The 25,514-nt window shown below is 40.6% G+C and overlaps 1 protein-coding gene and 1 long non-coding RNA gene across 4 annotated transcripts; one reads left to right on the top strand and one right to left on the bottom strand.

Moving 5' to 3' along the window:
• Nucleotides 1-1,601: 1,601 nt before the first annotated feature.
• On the bottom strand, nt 1,602-19,595 carry LOC105833475 (zinc transporter ZIP3). 3 transcript variants are annotated; one of them, XM_012675243.3, is made up of 8 exons: nt 19,458-19,595; nt 13,858-14,099; nt 13,196-13,363; nt 12,694-12,867; nt 12,401-12,547; nt 11,584-11,791; nt 11,233-11,359; nt 1,602-2,681 (listed from the first exon to the last, which is right to left on the bottom strand). In XM_012675243.3, the coding sequence occupies exons 2-8, from the start codon at nt 14,067-14,069 to the stop codon at nt 2,440-2,442; spliced, it is 1,278 nt and encodes a 425-aa protein (XP_012530697.1). In that variant the 5' UTR covers nt 14,070-14,099; nt 19,458-19,595; the 3' UTR covers nt 1,602-2,439. The 3 variants fall into 3 exon arrangements, with proteins under 3 accessions (XP_012530697.1, XP_012530696.1, XP_012530695.2); XM_012675242.3 differs by lacking the exon at nt 19,458-19,595 and adding an exon at nt 16,256-16,353; XM_012675241.3 differs by lacking the exons at nt 11,233-11,359; nt 11,584-11,791; nt 12,401-12,547; ... (2 more) ...; nt 13,858-14,099; nt 19,458-19,595 and adding exons at nt 5,855-6,929; nt 7,776-11,222.
• Nucleotides 16,538-19,831, top strand: LOC118644682. The gene is made up of 2 exons (XR_004962426.1): nt 16,538-17,328; nt 19,476-19,831. It is a non-coding gene; the product is annotated as an uncharacterized LOC118644682 (long non-coding RNA).
• Nucleotides 19,832-25,514: the final 5,683 nt, after the last annotated feature.

The raw sequence follows: 25,514 nt of genomic DNA, 5'->3' as shown, positions 1-25,514 counted from the left end.
TTTAATACGACCTTAAAGTATAAAAATCGGCTATAAATACCGGTCAAAGTCTAGGTAATTTACACATTGTTGTTTTTTACACATCAGCTCAAGAATATCTAAAATTTATCGGTTTAGCGCATAAATTATCCTAGAAATTATTCAGATGACGCATCATGGTTTTTAAATAAACTTTATAGTCGTTTAACGGTTGAAATAATTCAAAGGTGCATGAGTCAAGAGTTGAGAAAGGTGAAGAAATGCGCGAGAAACTGGCGCATAAACGGTGTGTGTTAGCTTATTACTCTCCCTCTTATTGTCTCGCTGAAACGCGTCTGTTTCTTCAAAACTATTATCGTTTATTTACGCATGCTGTTGCACCCTCGATGTGCGATTATGGCGAGCGTCGAGCCAGATAAGAGGGGAGCCTCGAAGTAACACAAACGAACTTGCCGCGTCACTTTGTACGAGTTAATCTACATACCATTCGATCTTCAATGTTTGTCGCTCGTAACGCGAGAAGATTCATAAACTAAGCTTACTCACGATAATAGACAAGTGTGACGGAGCTGTGTAAGTAGCTCGATACAAAATTCAAATGCAATTGATTGACTAGAACTCGAATCTCTCTTTGCCTTGTTCTGTGTGCGCGCACTGCGTTCGATACGTCCCCTATAACCGCAGAAATACGATAATTTATCTCGTTAAGATGATACTCCGCACGTCGAGAGTGCAGACGTACGGATGCTTTTTACGGGGAGCCTACATACAGGGTGTCCGTCGAGACACTTGTTCTTTTACTTACGCCTTCGTAAACAGAGAGAAAGATTCCTTTAAATTTAATAAACCGTTTTGTTCGACTATTCCAAAGCATACTTTTTTTTCTAATAAACTTCATTAAATCTAAAGAAATCTGTTTAAAATTGATTAAAACCAAAGAAATATATGCTTTGGAATAGTCGAATAAAACTGTTTATTAAATCTAAAAAAATCTTTCTCTCTACTCTTCGGCAATTTAAAATAAATCTATATATTCTCGAGCCAGGGGATCAAGCGTGACACCGATTTTTTTTTTTTTTTTTTTTTTTTTTATACAATGGGGAAAAAATAAAGGATGATTTTTTTTTAGGGAAACTAGACTCGCCGCGGATGAAACTTTATTTTCCCTTCGACTCGAGAAAATAGGGACACCCGATGTAATCGCAAACGCGAACGTTGGTCGATCGCCGCATGGCGCGGTATGCCTCTTCGTGTCTGGACGCAGCTATTGTTTCGCACCGCAAATAGTGACACGGCATTCTTTCCAACAATAACCGCTCTCAAACTGCGAAATGCAGATGACGTTCACGAAAGCGGGTTTTTTTTATTGTCTCGGAGAGAAGCATTTCGAGAGCACACACATTTAACGTGCGCTTTTCAAATAGGCGCGATTTACTTTTGCTGCGAGCAATTTTAGTCGTGGGAATCTCAGAGATTCATGTTTTTAATATAAAAGGGATAAAACTCTGTTAATTAATTTTCTACAAAAATATATGAGGGAAGATGAACTTTCGAAAATTTCCATGCTCGAATTTTCATTTTTCTATACTATTACCAGGTATAAAAAATATAAATGACAGTCGTGTAATAAAAAAAATCTGATAATTTATTAAAATTTCTTATTATATAAATGCGCATAGCCTATTTCTATTTGAATTCGTAATTGAGTAGTTAGGAAATTGGACCACGATAAGAGCTCGACGTTCCCATTTTTTTTCGTATTGCTATCAAGAAAGATTAAATTCTGAGGAACGCCTTCGCATATATTACAAAGATTATCGATAATAAATACTTTCGATATCGTAAAGTATCCAGCTCTTGGAAGGCACTTAAATAATCGCCGCAACTGCAGGCTGACTTACTCCCTATTACGTATCTAAAAAAAATAAATTCGGTTCAGACGCACAAAATATTCTGTCGGTGCGCGAAAGTTTTCTTTGCGATCGCGACACTTTGAGCGCGAAATTCTTCAGGTTGCCTGTCGCGATAGTCAGCGAAAGCCAGTCGGAAATCCGTAAAGTATCTTCTAACGACACGCAGTTTCCAGTCGGGGCAGCAATGAAAGACGTATTTCTTGTCGAACGTAAAGTTGTGCGACGTACTTTCCGCCGCGTCACGTTTGCACCACGTCCATCCAGGAACACGGTCGGGACCGTTCGATCCCTTCAACGCGCGTAAATCCACACACTAAAAAGTCGCGAAACTGATTTACCTCTCGTCAACTCGACCTCTCGTCTTACTTTGCTAGATGATTAAAAAAAAAAAAAAATGAATGCGCGCGAGAAGAATCCCCTGAGTAAAGGCACTGTCTCGAGATCTTCGAGCTTCCCGAGAGATCTTGATTGCGCTGAATCTCTTGGCGAACAAGGAGAATTCAGCCGTGGAGCTTGGAACTTGCGGAAACTGCCAGATCGGTTTTCCCTAACTGCGTTGAGGCTGCAACGGGCTGATCTCGCTCACGTCGATCGTCTTCGACGTCGTCGAGGACGTGAGGGTGTTGGACAGGGCCTCGGTGATGCTGTCGGTCACTTGGTCGATCGCCCCCATAACGACGTCGTGCTTGTGATCGTGATCGTGATCGTGATCGTGGTCGTGGTCGTGGTCGTGGTCGTGATCCTTATCATCACCACACGAATGCCCACCGTGCGAGTGGGAATGGGCAGCTGTAAAACAGAAAGCGTGGACGTTTGAGACTTCATTGCGATTTTTTTAATCACGGAGAGATTAATCGAGGATTGAGAAAGGAAACGGTAATTCATTTTGCGAAATTACACGTCTCCCGTTGCGGAAATGAGGAAATGGAATGATTGAACTGTTTGCGCTTGCGTTCCGTATATAATAATTTTCACGAATTAGAAGGTACGCTCTTCCCGTCTCCCTTTTTCTACATTTTTAAATTTAATTATACTTTTTTTAGACGAAACAATGTAATTCAATTTTAAAGTCGCTCTTTGATTTTTTAAATAAATTGTTTAACCTCGTTCTTTAGCTTCGTGGAGTTCAAATATACATTTGTGAAATCTATTTTATTTTTATTCTCAATATGTTTTTGCGGGATAAGATTTAAGAGCAAGACATTTGTTTTTATTAGTTATCATCGCAAAAGAGAAAAGACGGTCGTGTAGCATCGTAAAGCTAAAGATTAACATTATATTATTAGACTCAACTAGCATCGGAAAGTATCTAATCAACAATAATGATAGCTCGTATGACGATAAAGCGATTGTTTTGTTCGATCCGAATATAAGAAAGCTGTCCAATGGTAATCGACGGTTTCAGTAATCATTCACTTCAACGCTGTTATCAACTATCTGAACTGACGATATGTCAGTAACAATGAATTATAAAGATTTATAAGTAAATTTCAAGTTTCTCAAAAATGTTTTACGAAATAAAATTATAGTTGTGTGCGACGCGCGTCTGGTCGAGCGCCGTCCATTTTCCATCTTCAATCGCTCATCGAACGGTCCACAATTAATGTACCATGTATACATGTAACGAAATTCTCCAAACGGCACTCAAACACTCGACGGCAATTTCGTCATCGCGAAATACGTCAATCGGTCGAGAAAGCCGGTCGAAAGTCGGTCGGATCGTCCATCGACCTACCCGTCCCGGGTCATTGCCATGGGTGGAGAGAAAGCCTTGGGACTATAACCAGAGATCCCTTATGAGATCGAGATTCGTCTAGTAGTAAGCATGACAATGTCCCTGCCGTGACGCATGTCATTCCAGCACCGCACGTGAAACCCGTGTGTGTCTTGGAAGAAGTGGGTTGTTTCCGCATGCAATTTGCCAATCATGGCAGTCGACGCGAGTTGTGTAAAAGTTGTAGTTTCGCGCAGCCACGAGTAGGAGTAACGAGCTCGTGTTTTATGCAGGGTAAATGCTCCATTAAACCATTTGATGAATGTAGTAGAAAACATATAGAGCCTAATTTCTTTGTACTACAATGTCATAAAATCCGAATCAATTACTTTGTCTGCGTAACGTTCTTTTGCCGTACTTGTGTATAAGAAATTACTGATGTTAATCAGTATGCTTTGCAGGGATATTTTTAATTTGTACTTTTACGATATTGTTTTGCAAGATCGAGATTTGTCAATGCGTCTAGCACGTTGCGTCATTCAGCCTTTGAAGCAGAACATTGCACCTACGATCTCTCGCGATTTCGCGAACCTTTCGCGCTCTCGCAAGAAGGTCGGGATGCAATTAAGATTGCATAACAGGTGACACATCCGCGGAGGTAACCGTTATGACGATCGGTCTTGTCCCACCACTTGTTACTTTCTCGGCGAAACGACACTCTATTATCCAGTTTGATGCAAAGTAATATATACAGCGCGCGTGCGAATAACCGATCAAGTATCACGTCACGATATTATAATTAGATCTCGACTTGGTCGAAAATAAGCGGAATTAATGGGACGAGCTACCGAGCGAACGACATTTCTTAAGAAGTTAGAGATGAAATTCTTTTAACCGTTATTTCTGCGATTATATTCTGTATATTTGATAATATTTAATGTTTTTTTTTTTTTTACATATTTTATATATTTGAAAATAAGTGAAAAGAGAAAAAAAGACCGCGCTTTAAAGAAATGGTGAATCGTAAAAATAGAGGCAAATGCCTTTGAAAAAAAAGAAATGAAAGCATGATCTCAAAAATGTCAAAGCATAAATTCGAATTGGAAACGTTTTACAATTAATACGAATAACTTTTCGCTTCTGCTAGGCTCCACAATCTGCGTCAGTGTTATCAGAGTTATTAACCGCATTTACTGGAAACAACAAAGCGACAAAAACTACCAAAAGCGAGCAGAGTTTATCGGCTGGCGTTTCGAGATTAACAAATATGTAATTTAATTTTGCATACATCGGTGTACTCGCGTACACATACACTCGCGTAGGCCTTCCGTAATACTACGCGATCTTTTTTCTGAGTATTATCTCTGTGCATTATCTCTGATTACATGTCTACACATGTACACATGTCTCTCTGAGCACACAGGTGTCTGCTCTCTGATTCATATATCCATTTTTAAAAGATTATAACGTCTCGATAAGATCTATTTTCGCGGCGAGTTCCCATCAAACGTGCGTTACACGCCATGAGAATTTCTGCCACGAGAGATTCTTCTGCTTCTCCCACTCCAATGTGTCCTGACCCTGACTTTTCGGCTGCAGCTCGTCGGTTTAGGGCAAATCGATAGATTAGACAAGTAGCGGCGAAGAACCGACACGTAAAGTGTATCAAGGACGTACCTGTAATAGGTTTGCACCGGGACGAGCGATTCTAAAAATTTTGATCGCAAAGATATCGAATATTCGTGGAAAAATAACCGCTGTAAACGATATGCTCGATGGACATTTCTGCTTGGAGAAGATGGACATTGAATTGACAATCGATATTACACACTAGATGTAATATTTTAAGGTACCCTGGAAAAATGTCTGAATTATTCAGCGCACAACTGGCGCATCTATGAATAATAATATGCGCTCGTCATACGTCACGCAAATTTCGAATCTAGGAAATCGAGGAAGAGATAGCTTCCGGTGAACCTTAATGGAACCGGGATGGACTTTCACCTTATAATAAATAAATTCGCGCGCCGCGCGATGTTCCGTTTTGACAGACGGAAATTCACCGGTCACGCGAGAAGCAGGATGGAAACGGAAATGCGCAATAAGCGCGGGCACGAAGGACGACATTTGAGCGACGACGATAATGCATCTATCCGGCATCGCGGCGGTGTGTCGCGCCGCGATACGCTCCGGTGCGCTCTAGAGACGCGGGGGATTCCCTCTCGTCTTCCGGGAAACGCGAACTCACTGGCGATCTGCAGACCCAGCATCAGCGCGAAGCCGATAATGATTGCGACCAGCTGTAGAAGGCCGCTCTTGTCATTCGCCCTCTCCCGCGCCAGCACCTCGAAGAACACCACGTAGAGCAGGGTACCGGCCGCCATGCCCTGAAGTATAGTGGGCGTAGGTCCCAAGTTCTCGCTGTCGTTCTTGAAATGGTCGAGGACGAGTCCCACGGCGATCCCGATTGGCGTGACCATGGAAAAGATGGCTAGGTAGCCGAGGATGGTCCTGGTCGACGCGCCGGCCACGTAGAGTTCCATTCCGACGCAGAAGGAGATCACCAGTTTGTGGGTCGCGATTGCGGCCGCTAGATACGCGACCGAACTGACGGACGGTTCCAAACCCACCGCCAGACCCTCGAATATCGCGTGAAAGGACAACGCGAGCACAGTCAGCAGTCCTTGAACTGAGGTGTTCTGCATCATCGCACCATGCTGATGGTGATGATGATGGTTGTGAGACTGATGATGATTGACTTGGTAGCTCAGTTCCGGCACCGCTAGCTCTAAATCTGAATGCCTCTGGACCACTTGATGTCCTTCATTCGGCAATGCAACGGGCAGGACAAATATAGCCGGTAGCACCTTGTTTTCCTTGTCCGTCGGATTGTGAGAATCGAGCTGGAGCTTCGTCCGGTCTGCGTTCCGATCTCGATCCTTATTGTCCTCGATGTCGTTGGTGTCTTTCCACGCGGTGGTCGTAGACATGGTGGTGATCGAGCCGTTCGACATCATCGGCGAACCCGACGGACCTACCTGGTTGTTGTTGCATCTGCGCACCGACACGGTTCGGTAGAGTAACGCTTCCGAAGATTCGGGCTTGCCGGTAAGGGCGGCGTGTACAGCTTCCTCGACCAAATACACGAGGAAGAAACCGCTGCAGAAGAGCAGTTCGGCCAGACCGAGGGTACCCAATTTGGGCAGTTGTCCGTTCGACTGATGACTCTCGACGCTGGCGCGCACTTCCGGCGCCAGGTGCACAAACGTCGTGAACAGGAGCACGCCACCGCCGAAGCAGAGCAAGAGCGACGTCAAGAGACCCTGAGGACGATGCCGCGGTGCTTTGGGATTTGTTTTAGGATACTTGCATTCGTTGGATAGGACGCTCGATCAGTTTCTATGGACTCTTTGATCGCTTTGGAATCAATTTTTCACATAATAAATACTAAAATAACATGCTCTAAATTTGCGAGAAGTTGCGACGACTATTTAAATTTTATTTGTTTTTATTATGTACTGTAATCAGATACATCAGTTGAAAGAATCAAGATTCAATTAATTCCAACTAGTGCAGAGAATCCATACATGACGTGAATACCGAGCACCCTAATGAGCAGCTACTCCGGACGCGATTAATAAATGATCGACCGAGACTGTTCATTAGACGCGTATTATGAATGTAAACATATTTTGCAAATACGACCTTCCTACTTTTCATGCGATCAAATATTATCCGTCTACCTCGACTTTGTGCCTTCTAGACATGTTTAGGACTGCGTTTATATTGACACATTACTATTTGAAATCAGTAAGTCACATATATACATAGTGATAAATAGATAGTGACAAGATGGAACATAGAACGATATTTAAGAATTGATTGTGGAATAAAAAAAATCTATGCAGCGATACATTTGCGCTGCTACATTTAACAGATAACATATTCAAGGATATCCACCTGTGTCAAGGATATCTTCCATTAGGTAGCCTTAATTATACTCATTATTATTCGCAGCGATATAATTTCATAATATTGACTCGAAACATCTGCGGCGATTCGACTCGATTTACGATCAACTGGCACAAAGACGAGAGCCTTCCGGAGATGCTGCGAGTGGACCAATTATCGGTGATTATCGAGGATCTCTGGTTATTTATCGGACGTACTTGCTTATTCGTCGCGGAGATCGAGTCGACGCTCGGCGAGGACGCCGAAGTGGATGTGGAGGAGCTGGAATGACTGGAGGAAATCGCCTGGCGACGCTTCCGGCGAAGTCGCCTATTGGCCCTGTAACGTCCTACCATCAACGGTAACGTTCCCAGGACGAGGGAGCCGAAGCCGAGACCGATCATCGCGCCGATCTTCGATATCAGAAGGACATTGGACGTCGTCGTATTCTCCTCCATTTCGCGTGGCGTTCGACTGATATTAGTAACGACGATACGAAAGGGCAGAACTCGGAAGAGAAATCTTTCCCTCTTGTCTCGGAGGAGGATTTCACAACGTCGGTATCTCGAAGCGATCACACGCGTGGAAAAAGTATCGGGGACAAGATCCGCGCGGGAGGCGACGTCGACGTCGCAGCAGAGTTTACCTCTCGTCACCACTTCACCACGTCTCTCATTCGCGCGTTCCTGATGTCGACGACGGGACTCATTTCACATTATAATCCTGCACTTTCTATCTAATTGGAGGACATCTCCGTTCTCCAGTTGATCTCGAGATCTCTTTCCCCGTGGACGCGTTCGACGCGTTCGCGGCCGGACGGGCGAAACTTTAGATTTGAACCTGATGAGGTTCCTCGCCGATCAGACGAGGTTGTAATCACAATCGCGATTTTGCACGACGCGACGAAGTGAACGGCGAAAAGCACCACGCGCCGCGACGGCTGATCGGACACTACTCCGGTCTCGACGAGAAGTCGGCACGATCAGACCCCTCGGCCGCCGCCTCGTCGTCTTACATAGTCCGAACCGAACCGTTTCCTGCCCACTCCCGCGGCCGTCTCTCTACGCTCGTCCTTGTTTAACGATCACTCGCTGGCGTACATGCTCTTTCTGGCACCTGCACCACAACTGATCGTCCCTCATTCAGTGGCGTAAGACCGACGGCCTCGCGAAGTTGCTCCTTTTTTTTTTCTCTCTCGTCGGAATGCACGCGAGATCGAGGGATGGGGGGGAGGGGGAAAAGGAGAATGGGGACGCACCGTAAGAATGGAAGTAAAATGGAAAGGCGCAGAGAGAAATAGAAAAAAAGGAGAAAAAGGGTGAAAATGTAGAGAAACAAGCGGAAGTAAGGATTTAATTGAAATAAAGTAAAAGTAGAAAGAATAAAGGGAAAGAAGAGCGAAAAGAGGGAAATGGGAAGGTTATACTAAATTTCTATTTCTTCTTTGCGCATTGTTAGACACGCAAAACGTCGATCACGTTGCTGTAACTGGTCTGTGCCCGACGAGGAGCCACGCGTACAAATACATTTTCTCTCCTTCGCCGCAGGCGGCGAACGCGTCGTGCGTAGGCGTGCGTGTGCACGCGTGAATGAGAGACGCTCGTTGAGCGGTACTCGCGTATGCGTATGTGTGTGTGTGTGTGTGTGTATGTGTGGAGAGGGCACGCGTGCAGACGCTAGGCTATTCCACGTTCGCGCCCACGAGCGTCATAAATAATACTCGCATCGCGAATTGGACCGCAAGAGAAATAAATCGCCTTGAATATGAATAGCGTCGGTTTAAGAGAACGAGAACGAGAGGAGTACTAACAATAAGTAGGAAGGGGGGGGGGACTAAAAAGAGGACTGAGAAGGCTCTCTAAAAATTTTCTCGAAAAGCCAATCGCCTGGGATCCCTCGCGGAAAATTCGCAATATTCATACACGGAGAAAATATCGTATCATAAATTACTATGTACGGTAAGAGGCACAGAGAAGAAATTTTAGAGAATTATAGTGTAAATACTATGGCAATTTGATGAAATACATAGCAAAAACTTTTATAATTCTTTTCTTAGTGCCTACTGGTTATTATAGTAATTTTTACTATAAAATTTTCTCTACGTTAAGATTAATTTCTCTCCAGCCAGAGAGATTCCTTCAATTTCTATAGCGTGGACGAGAAAATGTAAAAGTAAAACGCGGCACGGTTCGTCACTTTCAAAGCAAAAGTTATGAATTTAACGATGTGGGCCACACCGAGACGATCACGCCTCTGAGATTATTTGCCGGCTCTATGGCACTTTCACCCTTTTCGCGCGAAAAGCGAAAGGATCCCACCACTCGTGGATCGGACGCTTCATTAAACATCGTCGAGGTCGTAAAGCTCGCATATATGTCGCCTGAAAATATCGAGATCGACAATCACTCCGTTTTCTACGTCGTTAATTACGCCGATAACAAAGTAATCGCAATTCACGCGCCATTTATTTTTCCGATATAGTTCGCACTTTTTCTCTGTTTCTCACTGCCGAGCGATAAGCCGCATGAGCGAGAGAGCGAAGGATACCCGCGCGAGTCAAGCTCGGAAGAAACAATTCGAGCGTATCATCGCTCGCATAATGACTCATAAATAAACGAAGTAAACGGAGCGGGTTTTTTTTTCTCGATTACTTTTTATCAATTTTTCTGATCACCGTCGTGTAACGACAATCGGTTTTGTCTGTGCATACGGGGAAAATTTTTCACGTCGAGCAAAATCAAACGTTACGGAAACCGTGTCGCGTGAATCATCATCAGGCAGGATGTCCTTTGCGTTTCTGCTTGTACATTCTCTTTCTCTTCTCCCCCCCCCCTCTTCCCGACCCCGTCAACAACCTGTTCTTCCCCTGCTGTCACCTCCTGCAGGGCGTGTGTAATGTACAGTTTGCAATGCAACGTCATTTCGAACAATGCACCTCGACGAGAGCGCATCTTGTCTCTTCTCTCCTTCAGAGCTGCGACAAATACGCGTGCACACATTTACGCACCGCGATAAAATGACTGTTGACAATAATTATTCTCTGAGAATCGATAAGTGTCGGCCGTGTCGGTGAACTTCGACCTCAGATACATGCCGTCCTCGTTCGGACAGCATTTCGAAATTCATTCATTGAATGCTCCATCGTTTTTCCCCGCTGTGTGTTCTTATCTAATTAACCGTATATCTTTTAATTCTTGGGATTTGCGTTATTTATGCAGATTTTGTTTGGGAAGAACCGTATTTGTTAGTAGAGAGCAAAACTCACATCGATCGATTATCTTAACCAGGAACTCGATGAATAAATAAACTAAACATTACACATTTGACACCTCGTCAATATTATCTTCCAAACTATTTGCACTTAATATCATTCCTCTATCATATCATATTTTGAGCTGTCTACGCGGTTAATACGTTCGAGGGAAGATTGCGCGTTGAAAGACAGACGAGTCGATAAGTGAGCCAGACGTACACCAACACGGTGTATTCTTATCTATAAAAATTTCCAAGTCTATTTGCTAGAGATGTGAAGAATGCATTTAACGGAGACCCAGGAGTCGGGCGTTTACTTGTAATGCCAAATTATACCCCAATTCTCTCACGTTTGCCCGCACCGAGGGGATGCAAAGAACGCATCGTTGTGCGTCAGCGCGAAATAAAATCGTATGTACTTACTCAACATCTGCAGGCCGAACATCACGACGAAACCGACGAGGATCGAGACATATTGCCTCAGCCCGGTGCGATGCTCCTGTAAGATCTCGAAGAACACAACGTAGAGCAGAGTTCCCGACGCCAATCCCTGCGACGAAAAAAAAAAAAGCGTTGAGATTCTTTTTCTTTTATTTGCATACCGTGCGATTGTTGCTCGACCGGTCCATTATGTAAAATCTTGAATATTCTCCGAACGTAAAGATTTTCTTCGGCACGCGTGTCCTCGTCATTGATTGTGTCATCGAGATTCTTTATTTAGATCTAAAAGAATCGAGTACTTTTTCCTCCCCCAAAAAAGATAGAAGAACTTGCCTGCAATATTACGGCCATCACTCCACTCGCGGCCGCGCCTTTACCGCCGACGAGAGCCATCCCGATGCCGATTCCTATCGGCGACACCACGGCGAATGTGCACGTGTAAATCACGGACAGGTACGTTCGGGTTCTGGACGCGATCAGTTCTACGCCGATGCAGAAGGCAATGACGAATTTATGGGACGCAACCGCGAGGAACATGTACCTGTGGACGAGTCGTATCGTTTGTCACATCGCCGCTCCATACTAATTCTCCCTACTAATCCTTAATAATTTGATATTTTTAGAAAGTTTGAATTAACTTTGATTTTTGGATTCAAATTATATATCAACAAAATTGATGTAATCAAATTTTGTTTCATTATAGTCCTGCGTGGTTCTTTGATAAAAATTATTTTCAGAATTTTTATGCAAATTGAAACACTTAAAAAATGTTTTCAAGATTTGTTATATATGTGAATTCTAAAACGTTCCAAGATTTCTAAGATTTTATCTTACGTAAAATTAAATAATGGAGTAAGAAATCTTAGGATGAAGAATTTTAGAAAGAATATAAATTTTTTTTCTGAAGAGTGTTCCAATTCGTATAAAAAAATGGAAGAAATTTTATAAAAAGTTTCAAAATTACATAGAAATTTTGAAAAATTTTTAAGTATGAAAGATTCTCGCTAGTGAATCACGCAGAGCAATTGCGGAAATAATGTCACAGCGTCGTAGCATGTGGGTTTGCAATCTCCCGCCTTAGTAACGGTTAATTTAGGGCACGAGCACGGCTCGGATTAAGGGATTGTAGACGCATTTGCGATGCAATTACCAGACGTGACCGGCGGAGCTCTCCAAACCGATCGCCAGCCCCTCGAATAACTCGTGCACGGATAAACCGAGTACTATTAATAAGCCTCTCAGCGAAGTTATCACGAAGTCATCGTTGTCCATTATCGCCGGTAAATGGCTGTGGCCCCTATAAATTAAGAGAAGATATGTGAAGTTTCTCTCGCGGTTTTTTTTCGCGCCGCCCGTCGAAGTGTCATCGGCACGGCACAGCGCGCCGGCGTGACAATGATATTGAACGTTTGATAAAAGTCGAGAGCGAAAAACAAGGCTTACGCATGCGAGTGACGATGACTGTTGCTGGCGCATGATGGCGGGCACACTTGACCGTTCTCTACCAATTCGTTCGTACTGAGATTCACGTCCTTCTTGTTGGTATTTTGCTGATCTGACTGTCGCTTTCTGAGATACGTGTGCACGGACTCCTCCACCAGGTACATGATGAAGAATCTGCGGAAGAGAATTTTAAATTAATTCCTTAGATCTCGAAACTTGTACTACTTCAGTGTTAACAAAAGTTTGTATATTCGACAATAAAATTAAACCGACAAAATTAACACATTAATTCCGCGCTGAATAAAATTTGCATTGTTATTATCGTAAAATTGCAATTATACACGAGCGGATTGATATATGAATTGGAATTGAGTAGCGAATAATATTCTTTGCTTCTTGCTGATGCGAAGCCGTGACGAGAGGAAATTCCACCTTCGCGGAGGCGATTTTTATTTTCTGTTGCATTGTACGTTAAGTGACGTCAAAGGACTGACTGACTCACCCGGCGCACGCAAGCATGTCTGCCAGTGAAAAATTGAGCGGCTTCATCTTGCCAGACTCGACGAGGTTCTCTACACCTTCCGCGACTTCTGGTATCAGGTGGAGGAACGTCGTGCTGAAGAGAACGCCTCCGCCAAAGCCGAGCAGAATGCCCACCAGCTTCTTCGATCTACGCGCGATAAAGCGGTACTTGGTGATTTAACTCGTCAATTTGGCCGTCTTACATCGCCGGTCTTAAAACGGCGTATTATCGGCGAGACGCAATATATGTCACTTGTGTCATTTGAGGATTAGACGTCGTCTAGTCACTCTCGAGTATCACAGCGAACCTACGCCTTGATATTGTTCCTCGAGTCTACTCGAGTTTTTCACATACCGTAACCCGGATACGAATACAAATACAAATACAAACTAAAGTTCAGATAATTTATATAAGAATAATATGTAAATTAATTTCGACTTTTATACCTGTCTCGGGGCGTTAAACATTTTTTTTCCCTACAGATAAGTGTATCAGAAAATGTATTAGAAATTTGTTATCAAGATTACTGTAATTCACTAAAGTATAGGTAAACAATTGAAAATTTAAATCTTGAGATTTATTACGATAATTTTTATCTTAATCTGTGTGATTATACTAGAGTCACTTTTACAATATCTAACCTGGGATTTTCATCGCTCATATCCCACTTTAACCACTTGGCCAGCAACATCGGTAGGATGCCCATGATCGTGCTGACGGTGCACAAAACCACCATGGTGACGGCTTTAGCGATTAATACTTTTTTTTCCGAATCCTCCGTGACATTCTCTTCTCCATGATAAGACTCCGTATTTACTCCCATCGCCTGGAGCAGAGACTCTAATAACGACATTATGGCGAATCCTCCGATCCTCCCTTTTCACTGCAAATGCAATAATTTTTAATTCAATTATTAATCTTACAATTAAATTATTGCGAGAATAATAAGATTAATTTTTGTTTCTCAAATATTAATCTTCGTATTTTGAACAAAACTAAAGAACTCTTGATCATTATCTTAAAGATACGTGAGTGCAAATTGATAAAAGAAAAATTAAATTGTCTAACAGTAATGTTTGATCGAGCCACCGTTCGGCGTCTTCGCTCCGTTATGTTACGCTTTTGATCGTAATAAAAAGCTACATGCAGCGCGATCTTTTTAAATTTCGTTATGAGAATACGTGTCTAATCTTTTTTACAAGCGGGCTTATCTGGACAGTTTTCGCACATTTTTTACAGTCAGCAGTTAAACGTCGACTCGTGCACTTTTATCTCTCTCCTTTAGAAAAGAGGCGTGCCTAGCATAGCATGCAGGCTGAAACCGAGATTCATTAAATTGTACTTGGACGTGTGTTATGAATGCGATAAAATCGCAGTTTCAATTTTTATTACGTTAATTGAAATTAGGTCTTTTCAAAGAAAAAATGTCGATGAAAGTCTTATTTCAGTTTGGAAATCTCTAGAGACTCGACTGGTAAAAGCATCAATAGCCCCATCAATCAAAAATCACAACAAATCTTACAATAATGTAATAAAAATGTTAATATTGATAGTTTTGTATATTTAAGTACATTTATATATTTAAATGGCTGCATATGTACATTTTTGAAGCAGCGAAATTATTTCGCACGAGCCACCACATCTTTTTGCATGCCTCTGCTTTAGAGTATTACATTACAATGCGTAGAAATTATGTGTTAGTATATTAGCTTTACTAAGGAAACATTATCGTCTCATGTTACATGGGGACAGTTTCCGTATTCAAACTTGTCTCCTTGCTATGCGATTTATTAAAAAGAAATTTTTTGGTCTTTTTTCTCTTATTTTCTTCATTTTTTTTCTCTTCTCTGTTTTGTTACTGTTAAATTTATTTTACTAAAAAAAAAAATATTATCTTTTGCGAATCAAAGATCTAAAGTCAAGTTTCCAATTACAATGTTATTGATAACAGCAAATCTTTAAATTTTATTTTAATTATTGTATGTATAGATGTTACTGATAAATGCCATCTGGCAAAAAGAGAAAATATTTCTGCGTATCACTTGTTACATGGCCAGGAGGGCGTATCGTTATCGTATATTCATCAACTAAAGATTCGCTTAGAGAATATCGCGTCGAATAAAATTATAATCTTTTGACATAGACATCTTGCAATTTTTCGCCAAAAAATGAAAAAAAAAGTGTTTTTCTTTGTTTTCTCTCATTATTACTTTCTTTAAAAATATATATAAAGCTTTTTTTATTAAGTATAATTAAGAAAAGTATAATTAAACTCCCACCTAGTTTCACTGTTAGAGAGATAAAAAATGTACAACAGTTAAGAACTCTTTTTCTGGAAAATTACTTTTATTTTTCTTCACCACTTTCCATTGTCATTTAGACCATGCCTTATATCTTAATACAAAGTAACGTGCATTATCGATAATATCACGTCATTGAAAATTTTGTGGATTATTCCAGCTTATTATCTCGACAAGTTATGCAACTTAAATTGAAGATCAATTGTATTTTATTCGATCCGATAAAAATATATTCAAAACGTTGAAAACTGGTTCGATCTGAAGCACGGCTCTTAAGTGTAAAAAGAAAAATAATTAAACACAAAGAAAAAAAAATGGATTGCTTCAATAGCAATGTGAAATCGGAGTAAAAAGTAATACAATCCAATGTCGAAAAACTAATCAATAATTATTGTTGCCTGAAACATAAAATCTCGTCGCGCCAAAGTAATTACATTTTTTTGTTAAATATTGCGCGATGTTATTTACGATATTATGCAAGAAACGAAATTAATAAGAATATAGTTGCTTCACGTTGTAATTAACTTCTCGACGAGGAAAAGGAGCTAACATTGTAGCCACTTTACATTATCTCGGATTTATCACAAGACCAATTTTTTTTTATTGACAGATATTATTGTATTATTTTTCACGATATATCGTGACGGAAAATCACGTCGCGCGAGTGACAAGAAATCACATTGCTCGTTACGGGTAGCAGCCCGCACAATCAAACGATAAATTAAACGATCGCCTCTACCTCTTCTTTAAAGTCTCCTGTCGGCTTTTGGCTCTCACAATCGTCCTTTCCCAAGCGCCGCGCGGCGTCCGGCGTAGGCGATCGTACACGTTTGCGACACCGTGTATAATCACGAGAGTGCCGACGCACTACTAATAGCATTGCCTTTACCATCCGGCATATATATAAGGTGTGCCTTTCGGTATCGTCTTCCGATCTCCTCACGTTGCGATCGTCACGTCGTCGAGATAACGCTCGCGGATGAAGCGGGCTTACACCGCCGACGCGCGGCAACAAGCGTTTACCACATACACTTACAAATTCACTGTTTGCCGCGCACATATACACGTATATGTACGCGTATATATACACACGATTGTGGAAGACACCTGTGTGTAGAAGGAAAAAAAAAACGATAATGATCGGCCGCGGTCGAAGGATGAGAAATCGATGCCGCGAAGGACGGCGCCTTACCCCCCGTGACGATCGGTTGACGATCGAGATTACGACAGTTATTGCAGCTGTAAATGAAAAGGAAGGAAAGGGAAAGGGTTCGCGCGGGCATCTCTATTGCTTTTAATTAATTTGGCTCGCGTATATAATCGATAGAACCGAAACCCGCGTTATCTCGATCTATTGGTTTCCACGCGCTCCCTCGCGATTAGCGAGTCGTCAACGCCGATGATCTGTAATCGATCGGCGCTCTCGGTCATTTTTTTTTTTTCCTCTACCTTTCCGAAGACGTGGGCGAAAGGAGATCGTTGCGAAAAGCCCTCGCGCGGGACGTGGGAATCGCGGCGAATCGTACCGCGCCCCGCAGTCTTTCCTCGCTGGCTCGTGCCGATTTAGCGGCGCGATTTAACGGTGCCGGCTCGTTAGCCGGCTCACGGCTCGTGCGCAACAACGGCGCGAACAGCAACGAGCCGCGGGAAGAAGAAGTAACGGCCTTTGAATTGCGCGGCAGTGCTAGGCACCGGAGGAGCCCAATGCAGTGAAAGCGCAATGCGGCGCGTGAACCTCTAGGCAGCTACAAAAGAAAAAGTCAAAAGTCATCGGCACCCGGGAGAGAGGGAGAGATTTCTGTATCGTCCAAGGTAAGCGCTCTAGGAGATCGATCGCATTCGCTAGATCGATCGCTTATCCTGAAGAGGATAAGGAATCGGTTTGTCTTTTATCATTCAACTCTTAAAGTCTCTGCATGTTAACATCATTCAAGTCAGACGCATTGTCAGGTGCCGGGAAAATTCCTCGGTAGCGAATTAATGCCGTGGGAATAATGAAATTATTATCGCGAAAAGAGAGACACTTTTCCCACACCGTCCGCTCGTTAGGGAATTAAATCGCCAGTTAATTATTCCTTATCTATTTATGGGTACGTTTACGTCGTTCCATCGGGGAAATTCGTTAGGTGTTTCTTTTTCCTCCTCCTTTCCCTCTGTTCTCTCCTATCCGTCGCCTCTTAGTCTACGTTTAAACAGCTGATATCGCCACTTCGATATTTCTACGATGAGATACGAGAGATACGTAAGATACTTTCCATATGTAAATCTGTATAATGTAGGGCCGATTACGCGTTGTTATCGCACTTACGTGCGACCAGAAGGATCAATGTCTTACTGATATCGATGTCCGAATCGCGAATCGATATCTCTCGCCGAATTTCAACTGCGCATGATAGAATCACTTAATATCGCGAAAAAGAAGATAACGGATATTGCATAATTTATTTATCTGGCGACTGGAAACGACTTGCTACTGCGTTAAGAAGAAAAGAGAAATATTCTTATATTTTCTTTAATATTTATTATTTATTTAGCAATTAAAATTGATTACGATGACAAAATATATATTTCTATAAAATATATCTCAGAGTAAAATTATATTATTAATTACGATCGATATTATTGATTCTATTAACATATTGCGAATTATAATAATTACCTCAATGTACCATTAGTGTTGATAATAAGTTAATAATAAGTTGAGCATTAGATCGATGTATAATTAATACGATTACGAGAAAAAAAATGCTACTCTCTCTCAAAGAGAATCTTGGTACTCAACAAAATTTCAGTATTAATGTTTAAATAATGTCTAAATTTTTTTCTTCAGTTCTATATTAAGTTATTAAACTTCAGACGACCTTAGCGTAGGCGTCACATTTCAAAATCTCTCGCAGTTAGATTACAATTGTCGGGAATACCACACGCGCGTCTGGTAAAAAACGTGACAGCTACGAAATGTTGATGCGCGGCGGTCCGGCTAATTATACAGTTTCAAACGCAATGAGGAGGCAACGCACGTACCTTTGCATTAGCATTTTCCGCGAATACCCGGGGAATTCCCCCGCACGAGGAAAAGTATGGGAAACCTAATAGAAATCTCTTTACCATCAGATTTCATATTCTTCCGATCACTTCTAACATCTGTCTCTAAAGTTGAAAAATGAAGAAAGAGAGAGGAAGAGATGGGAAGAACATGATAATTTAATATTCCCGCCGTATCCGATATATCCATACCAATGAAATATTTTTGGCGACTTTTGGAAAACGGTGTCTCCTTTCGCCTCGGAAAGATTACTCGGGATATTTTATGCAGACTTCGCCGTCCGGTCTCCCGGTCTTTCCGGGAGAATTTCGGGGAATCCCTTGCGCGCGTGAGGGAAACCGTAATAAGACCCGAGTGAGTCGCGTACCGTAAGCAGCACGCGCTCGAGTGTCGCTTAATGTGCGATACGTATGAGACGCATGTCTCGGTTTTGTTTAGTGCACAATGTATAACACGCACTCTCCAGACCGCCGCGTCAGCGGCAATTCATGGATGGACCGCGCTCGCGAATGCTTCTGGCCTATTGTCTCTATTACCTCCCTGTAGCGGTAGAAAATACATTAATAATACGTATGCTAATGAGGCTTAATCGCCGCTTCAATGCACTTCATCTCCGTTCTTCCGGAATTAATGCCAATGAGACCGTGTTATTCGACGATTTTCAAACGGAAAGAGTTAGATCATACTTATAAAGGTGAAGATTATTCCGATATTAATGAAGGCCGTTTTGAAAAAAAAAAAAAAAAAAAATTGGACCGAAGTTAAAGATATTCCACACTGGTAGAAATGAAGATGTAACTGTGCTCTACAACTGTTTTACGGATACATTTACGCTATTGGTTTTAAAAGCAGAAATGCCTTTCGCGTGGTACCTTGACGCGCGTTCTTTTCTTACCTGAATCCCTTTTTGTAGAAATCACAGAGACTTCGCAAGAAGAAAGACGAGCGTTCGACTGTTTCAATGGCGAGTAACCCACTGGTCCAGCAGCCAATCGACGCGTCGATAGAAATTGAACACTGATCATAAAACGCCGCTCGGACAACGTGATCGCATCAACGGGGAATGAGTGTCATTGCGAAACGTCACGGGTATAATAGCCGAGATAATTGGTCGAGCCGGAGTACGGTGCCTTAAACGATGCCTGATGAACGAGACACGTCGTCGGTGAAATGATAGAATGTCAACAGACGTCTCGTCGTCGCCGAGAGATTCACCGTGAATCAACAACACACTCACGTGAAACACCTTGCCCGCGATAACGATCGTCGTCAGATAATTTTTCCAAATGTTCTTACAGTACTCGCTGGGCGTGTTCGTCGCGCGCGAATGGACCACCACGCCGAACGGATCTGTCCTGTTCGACGCCGGACGCGGAGTAGCGACGCCGAAGATGCGCGCCGGTGACTTTAAGGTGAGGTACCGGCAGAAGGGATCAACGCGAGGCACAACACCGCCGCCGAGCCGGGTGGAATGTACGAGGAGCGAGGAATGAAGCATCAGAGGATTCCATCGGGCGGCTGTTCAGGATTCCCCGCACGGTGGTGGGGAAAAGCAGCGGTGGAGACCGAACTTCGATTAACTTCAATCGACGATTAAACGCCGCAATCTCTCGCGTTTATGCCCCGGCCGAGTGTTCTACGAATTCTAAATTAACTTCGATTAACGCGTCGATCGGAATTAGTCAAATTGACTCCCCGCGAGCTAAACCCTACGTCTTTCACCCCGAATATGTGTGCCACGCACGCGATGCGGGACGAGGGGAGGGCTCGGAATGCAGTTAACGATGCTCGAATAATCGACCGGAATGCTGGATGAAGGCGTCGTATTTCTCGCATACGATTATCTTCCTTCAGTACTCCACGTTAACGTCCGTACTCTTCCGTGAGAATCCTCCCCGGTGAGGGGAAACCCCTGTCGCGCTTTCGCACGTGCGGTATGCAAGGGGGATCTTACTGTGGGCTCCGTGTGGAGAAGAGATGACATTTCTGTTTACGAGAGAGGCGTGTATGTTTAATTAAGATACACTCGCTTATCAACGCGTTATATATTACACATTATGTAGAAGATAACCGAACAAGGACTATTTTTACGACTTTATTGTATCATCTTCGCATCATCCGTGCATTCTAATTGCGAGGTAGACAATTTTTGCACTTTAATATTACTTGTCTTTCGGCACGTTACTCACAATGTTAATTAAAAATAAACCTAATTAAAAATATAATAGCTATGAAAAAGTCTTCCGAATTCTAAAGCGCTTCCTGTGCACAGTGAAGTGCATAATGCAACTGAACTACTGCGCCATAGGCTGGAGGAAGGGCCAAATTTTTTTCTCTGCAGTTTAGAATTCCGTAATCCCAATACAATACAAAAGTGCCAATCGACTGAAAGTTTTCTCGTTTGGGTCCGAAGGACTCATAGCTGTAATTAAGGATTATATTAACATTATTAGTATGCGTGTGTAGGAATAAAGTCTGGACATTAAATTTTAAGTAAGACTTAAATATGCGTCTTTATTTATTTAGAGAGAAAGATAAAGATAGACATATTAGTTTGATGAATCTTGCTTAAAACCAAAACAACGTTGGTGCAACCAGGCCTAAATGGAGTAAATTAAGTTAAACGATAAATACGTATTGCAAAACATTTTGTTTGAAATTTTCTTCTCTATTTCAGCACTTTCTCTTGTTCTTAAAAGTATCGAGGAATGATAAGAGATATCGAAACAACAGAAGATATAATATCGATGCCATGACTGTAAATCGTTGCGTTCTTTTCACAGACAGAATCGCAAGTGTTTTCAATGTTTAATCGATACAAATATTTCCTGCTTATTTTAGTCGCTCGCCTCATTGCTTCGCTGGCTTAAATCACTTATTGTTTAATATTTTCTCTTCTTCGCCGTGACCTTGCAAATTCCATAACGTCAGCGTGTCACGCTTTTTTGTCGCTGAGGCCAGCCATTTCCGCGAAGAACAGAACGTATTGAAATGTGTCACGAGAAAGTACTCATCTTCACGAGGTTAAATATTCACTTTTTCAAAGTAATCATCTTGTCTCTTTAACACTTAATCGTTCGATTAAAATAAAAATAAGTCTGTGATATATCTTAAGAAACTTGAAAATTCACGATTTCAAAGACGAGGAATTTCCTTTCAACCGGATTTCTTTCGATTCTTCTTTCAATTCACTTGTTTCGTGCACAGATTCATCGCAACTGTCAGACTATTTGTCGATTCTCACACGCTCATTTCGCGTAGTTTCTTTCCATTCTTCAACGAGCGTAATTACATTGAATCTGAATATATGACGTAATCGCATCAGAAAAACCTGAATCTACCGATGATATTTGTGTATTGAAAGACACGTGCATCGTCGTCATCATTGTCGATGTGCGCGCATTTACTTGCGTAAAGTAAATTAATTTTCAATTAAACGTTAAAATGCAATTGGTTTACATTGTTTGCAAAAGATCTCTTCGTCAAATAGCACCAACTCATTGCCGCTATTTTCATGTTAGCCACGTTTGCAGCAAAAATAAAAGATATCGTAAAATCGACACTGCATCGATTTTATTTGTTACGAGTATATTTATATTCGTAATATTGAATTACAACTGACTAAGAACATGTCACGGATCATGTCTAAAATTCATAAAAGAATATTTCAGCCGCGTTTTATGTTACATTTTTCGTTTACAAGACTACGAAGAAGAGTGTGAGTCATTTCTCTATTTTCTTAAATTTTAGTCAAATTTTTTTTTAGTAAAGTAATCCTATATTTTTATAATATTTAATGTAAGTTATTTTATTTATAATCTTGTAAAAAAAGAAAGAGATACAAACATTATTTTATTTAAATATATATCTTTAAAAAAATTAAAATTTCTTCGAAAAATTGTACATTAAAGTTATAATCCCATTTTACATTGCATTTAAATATTCAATTTTTTCAGAAATGGTAAGGTTTTTTTTTCAACTTGGCTTAATCTATATCTGATATCAATATGCTTCCGTTTGGCAAAGCATTATTAAATGATAAGAACGTAAAGTATGTATCAATGAAAAATTTCCTCGACGTAATTGTCTCGTTGTTTTTAAGGATTTCCTCCACATTGACGAGCACGAAATTTTTGTTTCAAATATTTAGCTTCCACCGTCGTTGAGAGTACGAAGTCGCGAGATCGCGCGAACGCGACGCCCGTTCAATGCAAATTAAGAAATTCACGAAATTGCAAGAGTTCAATGCCAGCGAACTATTTGTTGTATTTATCACGGTACTTCGAGCTTGTATTATCACGCAGAATCGATGATTTTAATCGCTTGTCAAATAATACATTTGTTTGTTCTTTAGGTATACGATTGATACTGCGTGCTCTTTCTGTGCCATCTGCGACATGGTGACCAGATAGCCAGCGATAATGATAATAACATCTCTTGTTAAATATTAATCACTCGTCAAGACGAAAAACAAAGATTGTGATGCGTTCCATTTTTTCTCGATATCGAAATTATCATGTAGCTGAAGCTAGCAGCAGTCAAACGTCGAGCGGCCAGAACCGAACGTCATATAGGCGTTTCCAGGGGGCACCATTCAATCAAACGTTAAAAATTCTCTGGTTATGAGATTTTTAACAAACTTTAAAAAATTTGCATAGAGTTTAGTCATTATAATACATAATCGATCATTTGCGACAAAACTTGTAATTTACAAATTGATATAAATTTTTTTAACTAATTTTTATCGTTTTCCGCGCCTCACGCCTAAACGCAAAATACGATTTCCTCCAAATTTGGCTGGAAATATCCTTTCTTAACGTACAATTGAATGATCAATCATTCGCGAGAGGACGTGCATATTCGTAATTATTATAAACATTTAAATAATGGATCTTTATCGTTTTTTGCGCCTCACGTCTAAACACAAACTACGATTTCCTCCAAATTTGGCTGGAAATATCCTTTCTTAACGTACAATTGAATGATCGATCATTCGCGAGAGGACGTGCATTTTCCTAATTTTTATAAATATTAAAAAAATTAATTTTTATTGTTTGGAGCCGTGAAACCGCTACGTCTTCGTCGTCGGTTTTGGGTGCGGCAAAAAACGGTAATGTACTTTACAAAAAAAATTGCTGCCTTATTTTGGTAATCAACTATGTTTTGCAAAAATGCATTTTCATTAAAATTTTTCATATACGGTTAATTAAGTCGTTCTAGACTTTAAAAAATATTTTCGTAGAAATTTGAAGATAGCGTTCCTTGTATTTATTTGACTAACGTAATTAATAATTTAAAAAACCACTAAACAATTAATAACGATCGCGGATGAATATTTCATAACCAGGGAATTTTTAACGTATTATTGAATCGTGTTTCCTGGAAACGCCTATATGACGTTTGGCCCTGGCTGCTCGGCGTTTGACTGCTGCCTTTGGCTGCTAGCTTTAGTTACATGAAATTATCTCGGTGAAAATCATATAGTGTCCTTATCGTGATTTAACTTATACATAATTCGATTTGTAATCGCAGTGATTGGATCTTCCTTGTTGCCAGCCGGAACTATTTTATATTGGACTAACTTGAAATCTTAATAATGTAATATAACTATCAACTCTCCCTCTTTCTAAAATAAGGCTTTTTTCTGTTTAAAAGAACCTTAGGATTTTATATTATTTGTTTAAACATGATCTATTTTAATTACTAAAAAATGATCAAATAAAAAGTGCGAAAGGATAAAATTGTCTTGTTTGACGACAAACAATCGGGAATTACCGCTGAGTACATCGTCGAACGCGTGTTTACCAGATTGTACAAAGTTATAATGTACTTGCAGAATCGAGATAATGAGCAGTTCTTATTGTTCCATCAAATGTGCATTTTGAATTTAATATGAGACAAATAATTTTGCAACATTTTAAAACAGAGAACTACGTTAAATTGTGTATGGAAGTTCTATTGAAGATTAAAAGATATAATAAATGCACTAATTGTAAAAAATAAAGAAGATATTAGCAATAAAATTATTATTGACTATACGCAATAGAAACAATGCAACCTTTTTGTAAATCATGTTTTCCTGATACTTTATTGGTTTCCCAAACAATACTAAAATCACAAGACATTTTTAAGACGCCTTTTAGATCTTTAATTCTATTTTTACGGAGTGTTTTTAAGATTTCAGATCCGGTGACCCTGTAATCTAATTTCAGACTTTGTACTGTTTGGATTAATTTTCACGATTCAAAATCTTGAACGCTGTAATTTAAAAAACAAATAAGGTCAAAATTTTAAAATCTGAATAATATTAGATAATAAAGCAAAGAAAAGGAGGCTTTTTATAATTATTCGTAATAGATGTAACGTATAAAAATGTTGCATATGCAATTCATGTAATTAATTGTCTTATACGCATGCCATCTCTTCAATTGCAGATGCCTAAGACGGTAAGTATATACCGGAAGAAAAGAAATGCGCCGCATACTCGAGCTTGATGTGCTGTTCGATTGCCGGTAACGGTATTCGCTCGTATCTTCATCGTGTATGCATTCAGTGCCAGAGATTATATATTTGTTTTTTTATTATTACTTATAACGTCTTTGAATTATACCGGATGTTTTCTTCAATCACGTTTCTTTCCGATCTGATTTTCCCTTGGCCAAGATATTATAATTAATACGCCGATGATCTATTTACGTGGCAACGATAAATAATAAAGAAAAGAATAATATCGGTTTATTTGCATTATGCTTTCTAACTTTTCAACGTTGCATGAACAAGACAATGTCAAAATTATTGTATATATAGTATATTGTATACATTTAACATACCTACATATTACGTGTATTATTAATTACATGATGTAGAGATAATAATTCTATAATTTATCTTTACCACATCGATAATTTACCTAAAGGACTTAAAATGCAAAAATGAAAATGTTTCAAAATTA

This window comes from Monomorium pharaonis, chromosome 1 (assembly GCF_013373865.1).
Source record: "Monomorium pharaonis isolate MP-MQ-018 chromosome 1, ASM1337386v2, whole genome shotgun sequence".
In the NCBI taxonomy this organism is placed as follows: Eukaryota; Metazoa; Arthropoda; class Insecta; order Hymenoptera; family Formicidae; genus Monomorium; species Monomorium pharaonis.
This window is presented reverse-complemented; position numbering and strand designations above follow the sequence as displayed.

Coding starts and splice junctions, on each gene's coding strand:
- LOC105833475 (XM_012675241.3), bottom strand. CDS start 8,015: ATGGAGGAGAATACGACGACGTCCAATGTCCTTCTGATATCGAAGATC. Junction 6,930..7,775: donor TCTCCGCGACGAATAAGCAA/GTACGTCCGATA, acceptor CATCGTCCTCAG/GGTCTCTTGACGTCGCTCTT. Junction 2,682..5,854: donor GCTGGGTCTGCAGATCGCCA/GTGAGTTCGCGT, acceptor TCTGTTTTACAG/CTGCCCATTCCCACTCGCAC.